The 13353-nt window shown below is 59.3% G+C and overlaps 6 protein-coding genes across 6 annotated transcripts; 3 read left to right on the top strand and 3 right to left on the bottom strand.

The window, feature by feature from the left end:
• Positions 1-9: 9 nt before the first annotated feature.
• SPRG_02361 (hypothetical protein) lies at positions 10-1019 on the bottom strand (the record flags this gene model as incomplete). Its single annotated transcript, XM_012340937.1, has 2 exons — positions 10-204; positions 231-1019. 2 exons carry the CDS (start codon positions 1017-1019, stop codon positions 10-12), a joined length of 984 nt encoding a protein of 327 aa, XP_012196327.1.
• A 750-nt stretch (positions 1020-1769) lies between these two features.
• Positions 1770-2573, top strand: SPRG_02362 (hypothetical protein). Its single transcript, XM_012340938.1, has one exon. The coding sequence runs from the start codon at positions 1813-1815 to the stop codon at positions 2524-2526; it is 714 nt and encodes a 237-aa protein (XP_012196328.1). The 5' UTR covers positions 1770-1812; the 3' UTR covers positions 2527-2573.
• A 954-nt stretch (positions 2574-3527) lies between these two features.
• Positions 3528-4683, bottom strand: SPRG_02363 (hypothetical protein). Its single transcript, XM_012340939.1, has 5 exons — positions 4172-4683; positions 4055-4122; positions 3940-4011; positions 3804-3892; positions 3528-3750 (listed from the first exon to the last, which is right to left on the bottom strand). The coding sequence occupies exons 1-5, from the start codon at positions 4643-4645 to the stop codon at positions 3560-3562; spliced, it is 894 nt and encodes a 297-aa protein (XP_012196329.1). The 5' UTR covers positions 4646-4683; the 3' UTR covers positions 3528-3559.
• A 411-nt stretch (positions 4684-5094) lies between these two features.
• SPRG_02364 (hypothetical protein) lies at positions 5095-7592 on the top strand. The gene is made up of 2 exons (XM_012340940.1): positions 5095-5545; positions 5596-7592. Exons 1-2 carry the CDS (start codon positions 5147-5149, stop codon positions 7528-7530), a joined length of 2334 nt encoding a protein of 777 aa, XP_012196330.1. The 5' UTR covers positions 5095-5146; the 3' UTR covers positions 7531-7592.
• A 545-nt stretch (positions 7593-8137) lies between these two features.
• On the bottom strand, positions 8138-8448 carry SPRG_02365 (hypothetical protein; the record flags this gene model as incomplete). Its single annotated transcript, XM_012340941.1, has 2 exons — positions 8138-8150; positions 8201-8448. 2 exons carry the CDS (start codon positions 8446-8448, stop codon positions 8138-8140), a joined length of 261 nt encoding a protein of 86 aa, XP_012196331.1.
• An 868-nt stretch (positions 8449-9316) lies between these two features.
• On the top strand, positions 9317-13310 carry SPRG_02366 (hypothetical protein; the record flags this gene model as incomplete). Its single annotated transcript, XM_012340942.1, has 8 exons — positions 9317-9844; positions 9891-10133; positions 10182-10727; positions 10783-10980; positions 11029-12081; positions 12130-12459; positions 12504-12579; positions 12630-13310. 8 exons carry the CDS (start codon positions 9317-9319, stop codon positions 13232-13234), a joined length of 3579 nt encoding a protein of 1192 aa, XP_012196332.1. The 3' UTR covers positions 13235-13310.
• Positions 13311-13353: the final 43 nt, after the last annotated feature.

A 13353-nucleotide genomic window follows, 5' to 3' on the forward strand; every position in this document is an offset into this window, starting at 1 on the left:
GATCTGCTTCTATTCGTTCTTGTGGAGCGTGCCAGCGAGAAATAACTTATTGAAGCTCTTGCCAGCGTAGCGGTTGATGTTGTCGCAGTACGTGTTCATTTGCTTGGTGATGAGGAGCGACTCCAAGCGGCTCGGCTGGTTGAGGGACTTGGCGAACGACGGGTCCTCCTCGGCGAGGAGCTCGTCGCCGTTCTCGCGGCGCACCTTGTTTCTTCGCGGCGCTTCTGAACCCACTGGCTGTACTGTGCCCGCTGCTTGGCGACCGCACGCTCGTAGCCCTGGAATTTGTAGTGTTCTTGCGCCAGCTCGTCAGCCCACGCACTGAGGTTCTGGAGGCTGTTCTCCAAGTACGTGTTGGTCGCGAGGTCGAGGCGGTCGAACTCGCAGTCGGCGAGCTTTTGCGCCTGCAGTTCGAGGAGGTAGCACGTCACAATGTCCGAGTTGTGGAGCTCAATCGGAATCTCCTCGAGCATCGTCGCGGCGCGGATGTCGGCCTTGGCAAAGCCTTCCTTCGTAAACGCCTTGGCCTTGTAAGTCTCGAGGAACGCGTCGGTGAGGCGGAACGCCTTGAGCGAGAGCGCGCCCTTCATCGTCTCCAGCGGGTCGTACACGATGCAGATGGCGTTCTGGCCGAGGTTCTTCTGGTACTGGAACTGGTACTCGATCGTCGCCGTCGTCGCGTACGTCGAGTTCATGGCCGACTGGTACCAGCCCACCTTGTTGTTGTCCATGTTGACCTCGCGGAGGTTCTTCATCATGTCGATCTGGTACTCATCCGACTCGGAAGCGAACATGACGGTCTTGTCCTTGTTTGTCGGCGACGCCGGCGACGCGCCGGGCGCGGCCGCCACGACCGGCGACGGGAAGCTGTTGGTCACCTCGAGCGTGGCGTCGGCCTCAAGGCCGAGGAGCGAGCCGGCAACGGAACGGGGAAGGTTCTCGTGGCAGTGCTTGATGATCTGGAGCAGCGCAAGGCCCTCGAGCTGGACCTTGTCCACGCGCGTCATGATCTCGGCCATGCTGGAGCTGCTGACGGGAAATGGAGGCGCCCGGAAATGACTGAACCAACGGCCTTTGAGCACCAAGCAACGCGTATCCGGACCAACCGGACAGGGGACTTCGAACTTCGGGTGGTCGACCGGCAAGGCTACGCGCACACATCTTTAGCAGCACAGCAAACATCGCAGCGCGGCAAGGCTGTGCGGCAATGGAGATGAAGGCTAGGTAGTGTATGTGGAAATCGATTGGCGCCTCTCCGAAGCGTGTCGACGGATGATTCTTCCATCGTCGAGATGTATGGCAACGGCCATTTCACGACATGTGTGCAGACGGGGGCCAGCAGACGTGTTCTTCCCACGAGCAAGACACGCCTCGATGGTGGCAACTTCCACAGCAAGCCATTGTTATGCACGTCTTTGCGCCAACAATGGTGCTCCGCCACAGTGTAGCCGTCGCTCCGCCACAGTGTAGCCGTCGAGTGGATACCCGTTGTTGTCTACCGCAACACGAACTGCCTCCCGCAACACGAACTGCCTCACTGCCTCGAGCAGGGAATGGACTAGGAAGTTTTGGCTGAGAATCTTGTCCTGGACTCGAGCACCATGGTTCATTTGTTCTCTTCTGATGCTTAGCGCCCCATGATCACGACGACACTACGATGCACTTCAACGCGGTGCAAATGCGTGCGTTTAGACCTCGTCGTCTGGGGTCTATGATTGGCTTCGAACTTCGGCTCGCGTGGCGCGGTTGGGAGATTGATTGGTGGGAAGCGCAGATACCAGTCGTGCGAAAGTGCATTTTCGAAAAGCCACCATGCCCAAGTCCCGCCGTGTCCGAACGAAGCCGCTTACGCAGACGAGCAAGAAGGGCGCGGACCTCAAGAAGGGCGTCGTCGACTCGATCCGGTCGGCTGTCGATGACTACAGCGCCATCTACGTCTTCTCGTTCGAGAACATGCGCACGAACCACTTCAAGGTCGTGCGCGCTGACTTTGCCGACAGCCGCTTCTTCCTTGGCAAGAACAAGGTCATGAAGGTCGCGCTCGGCCGATCGCCGGAAGAGGAGTACGCCGAGAACCTCTTCAAGCTCTCGAACGACATCTCGGGCAGCGTCGGTCTCCTCATGACCAACAAGGGCGACGATGAAGTCCGCGAGTACTTTGCCAAGCTCAGCGTCGAGGACTACGCCAAGTCGGGCTTTGTCGCGACCGAGACGGTCACGATCCCTGCGGGCCCGCTCCCGCAGTTTGTCGGCTCGATGGTCGAGTCGCTTCGCGCGCTCGGCCTCCCGGTCGACCTCAAGCGCAGTGTCATCACGCTCAACAACGCGCACACGATCTGCAAAGAAGGCCAGACGCTCACGCCCGAGCAGGCCAAGCTCCTCGTCCATTTTGACAAGAAGATGGCCACCTTCAACGTGCAGATGCTCTCGCGGTGGTCCAAGGACGGCCAGTACACGCGCATCTCTGAGCGCAAGACCAAGGCGTCGGCCAACGACGACGACGAAGACGCCAACATGTCGGACTAATCTCTCTACTGTAACTTTTTATAGACAAATCTACATCTGAACTATCTAGATTGTGGTGTTTCTCGCTGAGCTTTCTCAAGTCTAGTCTCAGATTCGTCTGCTCATCGCCAGCGACGTTGCTCGGGTTCAAGATGCGTCAATTTTTGGCGGGAAATGTCCACGTAAAGATTGCGCACTCCCATATTTCCTTGCAGCAACGACACGACCAGTCGCTCATTCTTGTTGTGACGGTAGTCTGGTAGAAAACCAAAAACCAAACGATTTTATTCGAGAGCCCAAGGGCCTTGCCGTCGGAAGCAACCCGTGCAGAAGAAACTTGAGTTATCAATCTTTACAATTTCTCGGACCAACGCAAAGCTACGTTTTCGGACAAAGGCTTACGTTTGTGTACCCTCTTCCACATGGTGCCGCCCGCGATTGGAACGACGTCGGCACCGAGGGCGAGTCGGTCGCTTCTCACAGCGTTCTGGAAGCTCTGATGCTGTGTTCGGGTGTGTTGCACAACAACTTGATGCGTGGTGCAGTGCGCTGTGGGCTCATACGCTTGGCACTGTGATTGGTGCAAGACGTAGTCGCAGCGCGCGGCCACAACTTGGTTGGCGGCAAGCGCCGACTGGTTTGCTCGCCGTGCACCCTTGCGACTGATCTTACTTGTCGAGTTCGCGAGACGACCAAGACATGGATCTCACGCCCGACGGACTCGTTATCGCGCTCCTGCTCCACTCGATCCACGACTCGGACGTCATCGCCGCGCCCAAGCCAGCGGCGTCGTCGAGAACGACACGCCCGTAGAGTTGACCACCACAGAAAGTTTGATATTCCCGTTGAGCAAGCACTGACCGAGTGCTGCACGAAAGACGACAACTGGTCCGTGTAGGCTGAAGTATCAACACTACGGCCTGCAGTTCGGTGTGCCGTACAAGCAGCACCACAGGGACGTGATTTGCCATCCGTATTGGCCCGTGTCTGGAGCAACCCGTTTAACTACACCACTCCCTGGAATTTGACAAGGTCGATAAAAAGTTGAGTTTTTCTACTGCCGCGACGCAAAGTCGTCACCTTCAAAGCGGAACGTGCTCGTGTCCAATGTAAACGCAAAGGACGAGCCGACTTTGGGCACGAGGACGACCTTTTCTTTGGCCGTCACGAGCTGAAAGACGTTCTTGTGCTCGGCCAAGACGACGCCTTCGAGCCCGATGAGACCCGGATTCCGCGACCGCACGACTACCGTCGGTTGAGAAATAGGGTATACGAGGAAGGATCGAAGCGCAGACTACCTGTCAAAAGACAACCGTTGTAGTCGGCCTTGCGGAGCTTGGCGCCAAAAGAGCACGTAGCAAACGAGGTGCTAGCCGGGATCACCGACCTATCGAGGGTACGTTAGTGCTAACGGCAAGAACGGCTCTGCTGTACAGATCCTCGTTGCCGATGAGGTCGGCCATGTACTGCAGCCAGAGATCGTGCAGCTCCAAGGCCGACGCATACCTACACGCGCAGACTTTTAGCGACAGACAAAAGATACGCGTACGGAAGAGAGGGCGTCGCGACGTGGAAGCCAGCGGCCCGACGCTGCCCTTGGCTCAGACGCTTGGGAAACTACAGATCGAGGCGGTACAGAGGAGTGCGACGAGGTCGATGCGCGTACGTTGATGGACTGCAGCGCTGCGTTGACTGTCTTCTTGGCCTTATGTGGGTTGTGCAGCTGCAGTGCCTTGCTCTTGATTTTCTCCACAAAGTCCTCAGTCGTCGACGGCTTCTTGAGCGCCATCGCAGCGAGCTGCGTCTCGAGAAGCTTAATGTTTTGGCGCCCTTTCGTGGCGCTTGGCGCCAGACGCAGCTTGACGTCGTCGGTCAGCGTCGCGTAAAGTGGGTCGACAGTAGACTTGGCTGCTTGCTGCTTGGCAGTCGGCTTGCTGGGAGGTGCAGACTTGGGCTTCTGGTAGCCCTTCTGGTTACCTTTTTGGTTGCCAACCGTGTTATTGGCTTTCTGGTTAGCCTTCTGGTTAGGTTTGCTGGACTGGACGATGCCAGGTGCGAGTGGTTTGGCATGCGTGAGCTTGGGCTTCTTCGCCGCAAAGGCTGCGTCCAGCGAGTCAAGGAGCTGCTTCCGCTTCTCCATCGCGCCGTCGAGTTGGCAGATCCCAACGCAGAAGAGTAATTCCTTCAAAGCAGCGCTGTCTGGATCGGGTGCTGGTCGTTCCGGATACCCTTAGAATTCGCACAGATAATGTGTCGGGCGATTCCTTCGTGTGTATGCAGGCCTTTTCGGCGACAAGAGGGCCAAGTAGCACGCTGCACTCAAGACATGCGATGCGCATGCTACGTGACAATGCTGTATGATACCATGTAGCTTGAGCGTCGAGAACTCATTGCGGCTCGTCGAGGTCTGTAAACGTGTATGGAGGTGAGGGGTACTGATAAAGCGAATATTCAACGTATCCGGAGAATGCACCGGTCTTCAGTATGCTCTGCTACCTGGGCGCGTTGTAATGAAGGAAGACCTCGGCCCATTTGCGATCGGACCAATCACAAGGCGGCAAATTGGGAAGATTATTATTGGTTGGTAGCTGTGGTTTCACCGAGCGCCATCGAATCATCTTCTGTTGAAGTTCTCAAAGCGATGGCCCGCAAAGGATCCGCGATCGCGCCGCAGCGCCCTGCCGCCAAGAAGCCCGCTGCCAAGAAGCCCGAGCCGAAGAAGCCGGTGACGCCCAGCAGCGACGAGGAGGAGCCGACGGACGAAGGCAGCCAGGAAGAAAGCGAGGATGGCGACGACGAGAACGAGGACGACGACGATGAAGATGAGGAGGAGGATGAAGACGACGATGGCTTCGAAGACCAAGGCTCCTCGTCCGACGACGACGATGACGCCGAAGACGATGAAGATGAGTCGGAGGACGAACGCGAGACGCGCCGGAAGGTCGAGTCGCGCGAAGAAATGCTCCAGCGCATGCGTGAGGATGGCTCGTTGAAGGTGGCGTCGCACCTGCACATGGACGATCTGTCGTCGGACGACGAGGTACTTGCACTCATTGTAGCGATCAAGAGAAAGCTCACGCAACGTCGTAGGAGGTGCACAACACGATCGGCAACGTGCCGCTCCGCTGGTACGAGGACTACGACCACATTGGTTACACGGTCGACGGCCAGAAGATCATCAAGCAGAACCAGGGCGATGGCATCGACAATGCGATCGCGGCCAAGGACGATCCTAACTACGCCCGCACCATCTACGACGCCTACAACGACCGCAAGGTCATCATCTCGGACCGCGAGATGGAGATCATTCGCCGCATCCAAGCTGGTGCGTTCGCGCACCCCGAGTTCCAGGAGCACCAGGACTACGTCGACTACTTTACGTCCGAGAAGATGATCCACTCGCTCGGCAACGACCAGGAGCCCAAGGCGCGCTTCCTCCCCTCCAAATGGGAAAAGATGAAGGTCGTCAAGATCATGAAGGGCATCAAGGAAGGCCGCATTAAGCTGGACCAGACGCCCGAGAAGAAGCCTGAGGCGTACGAAATGTGGTTCGAAAACGACGAGGTGCCGGTGACCAAGGGCCCGGCTCACGTCCAGGCCCCCAAGATGGTGCTGCCCGGCCACGCCGAGTCGTACAACCCGCCCGAGGAGTACCTCTTCACGGAAGAGGAGAAGCGTGCGTGGCTCGAGATGGACCCGTCCGACCGCCAACTCAACTTCATCCCGCAAAAGTTCAACAGCCTCCGCGAGGTCAGCGGCTACTCCAACTTTGTCCGCGAGCGCTTCGAGCGCTGCCTTGACCTGTATCTGTGCCCGCGTGTCAACAAGCGCCGGCTCAACATCGACCCCGAGTCGCTCGTGCCGCAGCTGCCCAAGCCTCGCGACCTCCGTCCGTTCCCCAACACGCTGGCGCTGGCGTTCAACGGCCACACGGGTCGCATCCGCTCGATCTCGATGGACCCTGTCGGCCAGTACCTCGTCTCGGGCTCGGAAGACCACACGGTGCGTCTTTGGGAAGTCGAGACCGGTCGGTGCCTCCACACGTGGCGCATTGGTGCTGTCGTCCACAAGGTCGAGTGGTGCCCGAACAAGGACCACCACGTGGTTGCGGTCGTCGCGGCCAAGAAGATGCTCTTGATTGCGACCGGCACGGGCAACGGTGACGAGACCGACATCACGAACGCGCTCTTCGGCGACATGGAGGGCACGAAAACGTTCGAGACGGTCGACAACGACGACGAGAACACGACGGTCGTCGACACGACCGAGGAGGACATTGACGCGGCGGCCCGCAAGGCGCGCATGCCCGTCAAGTGGACCTTCCACCCGAGCAGCGCGCGCCACGGCCGCGGTGTCCGCGTCGTCTTGCACCACGGCGGTCTCGTCACGGACGTGGCGTGGCACTACAAGGGCGACTACCTCTCGACGGTCGTGCCGTCGGCGGACTCGTCCTCGGTGCTCATCCACCAAATCTCCAAGCGGTCGTCGCAGAACCCGTTCACGAAGAAGCTCGGGTCGATCCAAACGGTCGCCTTCCACCCGTCCAAGCCCTTCTTCTTCCTCGCGACGCAGACCCACGTCCGCGTCTACAACCTCGTGCAGCAGGCGATGGTCAAGAAGCTCTCGAGTGGTGTCAAGTGGATCTCGTCGCTGCATGTGCACCCGACGGGCGACCACGTGCTCGTGGGCAGTTATGATCGCCGCCTCTGCTGGTTTGACTTGGACCTGTCGTCGACGCCGTACAAGACGCTCAAGTACCACGAGAAGGCGACGCGCGCCGTCGGCTTCCACAAGAAGTACCCGCTCATGGCGTCGGCCTCGGACGACGGCACGATCCACATCTTCCACGCGATGGTCTACTCGGACTTGATCAAGAACCCGCTCATCGTGCCGCTCAAGATCCTGCGCGGCCACGAGGTCACGGGCGGCCTTGGCGTCATGACGCTCGCCTTCCACCCGACGCTGCCCTGGATCGCCAGTGGCGGCGCCGACAACACGATCCGCCTCTACCAAAACATCCACTAAGGTCGAGGGCATCGGCGGCAGCACTAGAAGCTACAAATATATATTTCTCTCCTTCGTCGTCGAGGTTGCTTGCTGATGGATACTCCGAGGTCCACGTGGCACGTGCGTACGCGGTCGGTCGCGCGGTTGTCTGTCGAAGCCTCGCATCTGATACCGTGTCTGATAACGAGTGGGTGCGTTCGGCTTCGTTCGCCCTGATCGATGGCCGCTCCAGGCGAGTGAGGCGAGTGGGCAGACAAGCAGGGGAGAGAGATATCATCGAAGAGGTCATGGCGTGCGTCTGGCGTAACGATTCTGCTGTTCCCGCGGGAGTTGTGTTGAACGAAGCGTTCAGTGCGAGGATGCGAGGATCCTGCGCCATGCAATGTCGGGACATGCACAACGTTGCAGGTGACAAGAGGGGCTTCCCTGATGGCTGGTATCGTTGGGTGAGGAGCTGTCGCATTACCCTGGCTGGTCATACGAGGCCTTTCTGCCGTCGCGGTGGTTCCAGCGCGCGGCAACACGACGCTTCGGTGGTGAGTACGGTCGCTGTCGTGGCCGTGACGATGGAGGCAACGCAGGCCATCAAGTCAGAATCGTATAAGGTACCGGTATATTGATCGAATTAGACCCGGGTCCTGAGATCTGTGCACATAGAGGGACGTCACATAAAATACCGCGCGCTTACTTGCGCTTGAGGCCCGGGAGGCGGAACCAGCGCTTGTTGGGCTTCTTGTTTTCCTGGCCGACGTCGTCGTCGTCGTTGTTGGACTCGCGCTTGACCTTCTTGTCAAAGACTTCGGCGCCAAAGAGCGCGCCGCCGGTCGGGTCGCCGTTGCCGTCGAGGAGGCTCGAGCCGTCGACCTTGCCCTTGCGGTCCAGCGCCGTGTCGCTACCCGCGTTGCTCGTCGACTTCTTCCGGCCAAACCCCACCATGATGATACCTGCTCGCAAGTTGGCAAATGACGCGGCTGAGAGTGGGTAATCAGACAAGGCGTAATCTGATTGGACAAAAATGTATGCGCTGCCACACACGGTCATTTTTTATTCCGATGCGTGACGATATTTTTTGTTTACATGGCGAAAGGTATGGATCACGTCAGCGTAGAATTGAATACCACTATTTTATGACGCAAATAAAAGCGAACCCAGGCCCAGTCTCGGGAACCGAAAGCCAGCGCGGGAAGAGAACGGGCAGGCGGAGCGTCGCATCTCTGCCCCCGCATTGTCTGTTGTGTGCAGTCTGATGCAAGACGGAAAGATGATGCTGGCTTGGCGGGAGCAGGCACGGCTGGAGGATGATGCTGGCTGGTCGAAGTACGGTTGGAGGAGGCAACGACGAGCTCACACATGCAGGGTAAAGCGGCCAGCCCGACATGGCTCGCGATCGCAATTTTCTCCAGCGTTACGTCGCCGCTCGCTGGTGGAGCCAGGGACGTACGGTACGAGGCGTTTCGACTGCGCCCGCGTCGGCCTCGAGGCGCGCGATGGATCGTGACCAATGCATCGATGCGCCGTCGTCGTCATTGACAGCAGCGAGCCCGTCCGAGCAGAGGTGCACGAGTGTCAATGACGGCTGCATAGTTCTGTAGCTCAAGACACGACCACCTCTACACTCTCAGCCGTACCATGAGGCGCAGAGGTGCATTGGAAGATCATGGATGCCACCGAAGCGCTTGATGGGCGAAGGCCGTCGGACTCGATGCCAATAGTCTTGTGCAGCATCGCAAAATGTGGGCGCCTCGGTGGTTTCCAGACTGGAACCGCCGCCGCCTAAAATTGCCACCAGTCGGGAACCGTCACCATGGCGACTGCAGAGAGCGCGGTGTCGCTGGAGCTCGCGGCGTCCGAAGTTGTCGCTCAAGTCCTCGCCGACGTCGTCGCTGACGTCATCGCCAACGACGCGGTCTGCGACCTCGTCGTCCCCTCGTCGCCGTCCGAGGCCCTGCGCATCGATGTGCCTCTGCACGACGAAAGTGTCGAGAACGTTCCGCCGGACGCCGTCGCGCTCACGATCGATCCGTCGGTCGCTGACGGGTTCGCGCCCAACGCCATGTCCCCGACGGGCGACCCGCAGCTCGGCGGGTACCCGCCCGACTGCGGCACCAAGCACTACAAGTACTTATCGTTTGCCAAGTGCCGGCGCGACCGCGGACTCACGCACCCCATGTGCTACTCGTCGACGCTCGTCGACAAGATGAACCACCCGGTGCCCGTGATGTACCCGGTCTGCGGCACGGACTTTGGCGCGCACGCGTTCCACAAACTCCCGACCGACTCGATGGTCTTGAGCAAGTACGGCCTCGGCATCGCGCTCTACTTCAAGTTTCTCGTACGCCCCTCGGCTGCATTTGATATCTGATCGGTTTCGGGTGTAGAAAGTCATGGCCTGGGTCTTCCTCGTCATGTTCCTTCTGAGCGTGCCGGCGATGGCCATCTTTGTCATCGGCGGCAGCAGCAACATCGACGCCGTCACGCTCAAGATCCAGAAGAACCCGATCTCGGTCCTCGGCATGACGAGCATGGGCAACCTCGGCCAGCAAACAACCACGTGCGGCCACGCCAAGGTCGGCGCGGCCCTCACGCTCACGTGCGACTATGGCGAAATCGGCAGCCTCGTCGTACGCCTTCAACGCTTCTGCAACCGTACTATCAACTTGATATCATAGGCCTCGTACTCGAGCTACGACGACCAAGGAACGTGCGCGTGCCCCTCGCAGTACGCGCCCAACGACCAAGGCACGTGTCAGTCGAGCCCCGTGGACGTGAACGGCGTCTCGACCTGCTTGGCGTCGGGCCACGGCTGCTACGCGGGCAGCTACCCGTCCATCAACACGCCTTGCTGCGCGTTCGAGAAGAATGCGGATGACAGCGCGAACTTCTCGGCGCTCGAAGTGCGCAGCGTGGCCGGCTGCAGCGGCCCCTTGGCGCAGTCGATCGTGCAAGGCCTCTGCCTCGGCCAAACGTCGTGCACGTTCAACGTCACCGAGTCGAGCGACTATCTCTGGAAGGCCGACAGCACGTGGAACACGACGTGTCCGCCCGGTAGCAACTCGAGCATCTTTTGCAGCGCGGCGCTCCCGGCGGGCGGCAACTTTTCGGCGTGTCCGTCCCCTTCGACGCGCGGGCTCCTCGTTGTCGCCCAATGCTTTACGACGCAAATTGACATTTCAACCTCGTGGGCGTTCCGCATCATGGGCTGGGATGCAATCACGGTACAACCATCCATCACGTATTATGTGTTGCATGACGTACAGCGACTCTCTGTAGCGCCCCAACTTTCTCAAGATGGCGGTCGGTCTCGACGTCATCGCCTGCGCCGTCTTTCTCCTCATCGTGGTCTGGATGAAGCGACAAGAGGCGAATGCGATGGCGCGCATCGAGCACGAGCGCACGACGGTGCAGAATTACACGGTGCAACTGCTGCATGTGCCGAAACACACGGACGTCCGCAAGCTCGGCAATGACGTACGTCCGCTTTTACTATCGGGTGCATGGATTGATACATTGCACTAGCTCGCGACGCACCTGGAGACGGTCCTCAATGCCAAAGAGCCCGTGTACAATCCGATTCCGGTCAAGGTCGCCGATGTACACTTTGGCTTGACGAACGCCGTCCAAATCGCCGTCATGCGCAAGCGGGGCAAGGTGGCGGCGCGGCTCTTTCTCGAGAACCAGCGCATCGCCAAGTTCAAGGCGCTGCAGGACAAGCTCAAGCCGCACATCTTTGAGAAGCGGCTCGGGAAGCTGCTGAAGGCGTCCCGCACCATGGACGAGAAACTCCAGAAGCACGACGAGTGGCTCGACGAATGGGAAGCGGCACAGAAAGGGAAAGGGCTTGTCGCGGTCACGGCGTTCATCACGTTTGAGGACGAAGAGGGCTACCTCCGCTGTCTGCGCGAGTACCCCAGTCTCGGCTTCTTGCACCGCCTTTTCCAGCCGTACCACAAACGCTTCATGAAGAAACGCATGCGCATCGAGCCCGCGCCAGACCCGACCGATATCATCTGGGAGAACCTCGACTACTCGTGGGCGGCGCGCCTGCTGCGTATGATCGGCGTCAACATTGCCGCGCTCTTGCTCTTGCTGCTAAGCTTTCTCATCATTTACCTCGCAAAGACCAAGAAGAACGAGCTCACGGCCAAGTTTGCGACGCCGCTCGCGTGCCCCGCCAACGTGACGAAGTGGGACGTCATCCAGGAGCAGACCGCGTCGTCGTCGCCCGCGACAGCCATGGTCATGTGCTACTGCAAGGCCGCCCTTCTCTCCACCGCGTCGTTGCCAGCGACCATGGACTTGGAGTTTTACGACCCCGCGACCGCGACGTCGGCCAAGTACTGCAGAACGTGGGGCAGCGAATACTTGACGATCCAAGCGCTCATGGTGGGGTCCGTCGTCGTCGTCGTCGTTGTCAACGCCCTCCTGACGCCCGTGCTGCAGTACCTCGTGCGGCTTCAGAGAAGCCATACCCTCTCCGCCGTCATCGTCTCGACCGTGCGCAAGATTTTTCTCGCCCAGTTCTTCAACACGACGCTCATCGTGCTCTTCCTCAACGCCAACCTCAGCGGGGTACGTTGTAGACTAGACGTGATTAGCCCACTTTAGCGCTGCGCGTAGATCTCGACCACGTCGAATACTGGGTTTCACTTTGCCAGCTTGTCGCTCTTGAACGGCAAGTACGCCGACTTTAGCGTCGACTGGTACAACGACGTCGGCGTCGCGCTGCTGCTGACGATGATCATCAACGCGGTCTCGCCGCAAATCGGCGTCTTCGCCACGTTCCTTTTTCGGCAGATTGCTCAGTGGCGCGACCGCAGCTTCACGTTCGACTTTACACGAACGCGGCAAGAGACGCAGCGCGACCTCGAGGCGCTCTACCGCGGCCCCGAGTTCGACCTCGCGACGCGCTACTCTCAGATCATCAACACGATCTTCATCACGCTCCTCGTACGTCGAAGCCGTTGGGTTTGGGCTCATGTAGTACTGCTTAGTTTTCGTCGGGCATGCCGCTCATGCTGCTCATCGGGCTCCTCAGCATCATCATCACGTACTGGACCGACAAGTTTAGTACGATGGATTTGCCTGTTTTGGAGAAGCGCTGACTCTTGGACCCATAGCCTTTCTGCGCGTCGTGCGGTCGCCGCCCCAGTACGACGGCCGGATCGCGACCGTCGTGGGCTCGATGCTACCGTACGCGATCTTGCTGCACATGCTCTTTGGCATCTGGATGTACTCGAACACCGACATCTTCCAGTCGCCGGCCACCGAGCTCACGCTCCATGGCTACAACCTCAACGCCGTTTTCGACAAGGGCGGCAAGATCGTGACCCGCGCGACGGCGATGCCCGCGGCGGTGCTCTTTGCTGCGGCCGTGGCCGGTGTGGCCGTCGTGCTTGTGCGGCTCGTTGTGTTTCATTACCTCGGCGGCGCGCTGCGCTCGATGTTTCCCATGTGCACACGCATGCTCCGAGAGGCCAAGCCGCCACGGCGCCTCCCAAACTACTTTGACGCGCTTCCGCTGCACGTCCTCTCAGAAGGCTTGGCGTCGACGAGCCTCAGGCCGTCGCTCAAGGCTGCGTACGCGGCTGCAATTTCCCGCCGCAGCACCGAGGTGAAAGCGTCGTTGCAGCTCAGCGGGTGCCACTCGTACGACATTCTGCACAACCCGAGTTACAAGGAGGCGTTCGGCGGCGGCGCGTTTGCGCGGCAGCTGCTCAAGTAGTCTAAATGTGTACATTCTCGTCCGTACACATGTCTCAGAGACATCCAAACTGCGTAATAATGTCTGCTGCATCCACTTACTTGCCTCGATGGCGTACGTTCCGATTTGCTCCCGCTCAG

Source organism: Saprolegnia parasitica (genome assembly GCF_000151545.1).
Source record: "Saprolegnia parasitica CBS 223.65 unplaced genomic scaffold supercont2.6, whole genome shotgun sequence".
In the NCBI taxonomy this organism is placed as follows: domain Eukaryota; phylum Oomycota; class Saprolegniomycetes; order Saprolegniales; family Saprolegniaceae; genus Saprolegnia; species Saprolegnia parasitica.

Excerpts from the sequence above, each read along its gene's own strand:
- SPRG_02362 (XM_012340938.1), top strand. The coding sequence starts at position 1,813 with ATGCCCAAGTCCCGCCGTGTCCGAACGAAGCCGCTTACGCAGACGAGC.
- SPRG_02363 (XM_012340939.1), bottom strand. The coding sequence starts at position 4,645 with ATGGAGAAGCGGAAGCAGCTCCTTGACTCGCTGGACGCAGCCTTTGCG. Across the intron at positions 3,893-3,939 it reads CTCATCGGCAACGAGGATCT|GTCGGTGATCCCGGCTAGCA; the intron begins GTACAGCAGAGC and ends TACCCTCGATAG. Across the intron at positions 3,751-3,803 it reads CAACGGTTGTCTTTTGACAG|TCGTGCGGTCGCGGAATCCG; the intron begins GTAGTCTGCGCT and ends AACCGACGGTAG.
- SPRG_02364 (XM_012340940.1), top strand. The coding sequence starts at position 5,147 with ATGGCCCGCAAAGGATCCGCGATCGCGCCGCAGCGCCCTGCCGCCAAG. Across the intron at positions 5,546-5,595 it reads ATCTGTCGTCGGACGACGAG|GAGGTGCACAACACGATCGG; the intron begins GTACTTGCACTC and ends GCAACGTCGTAG.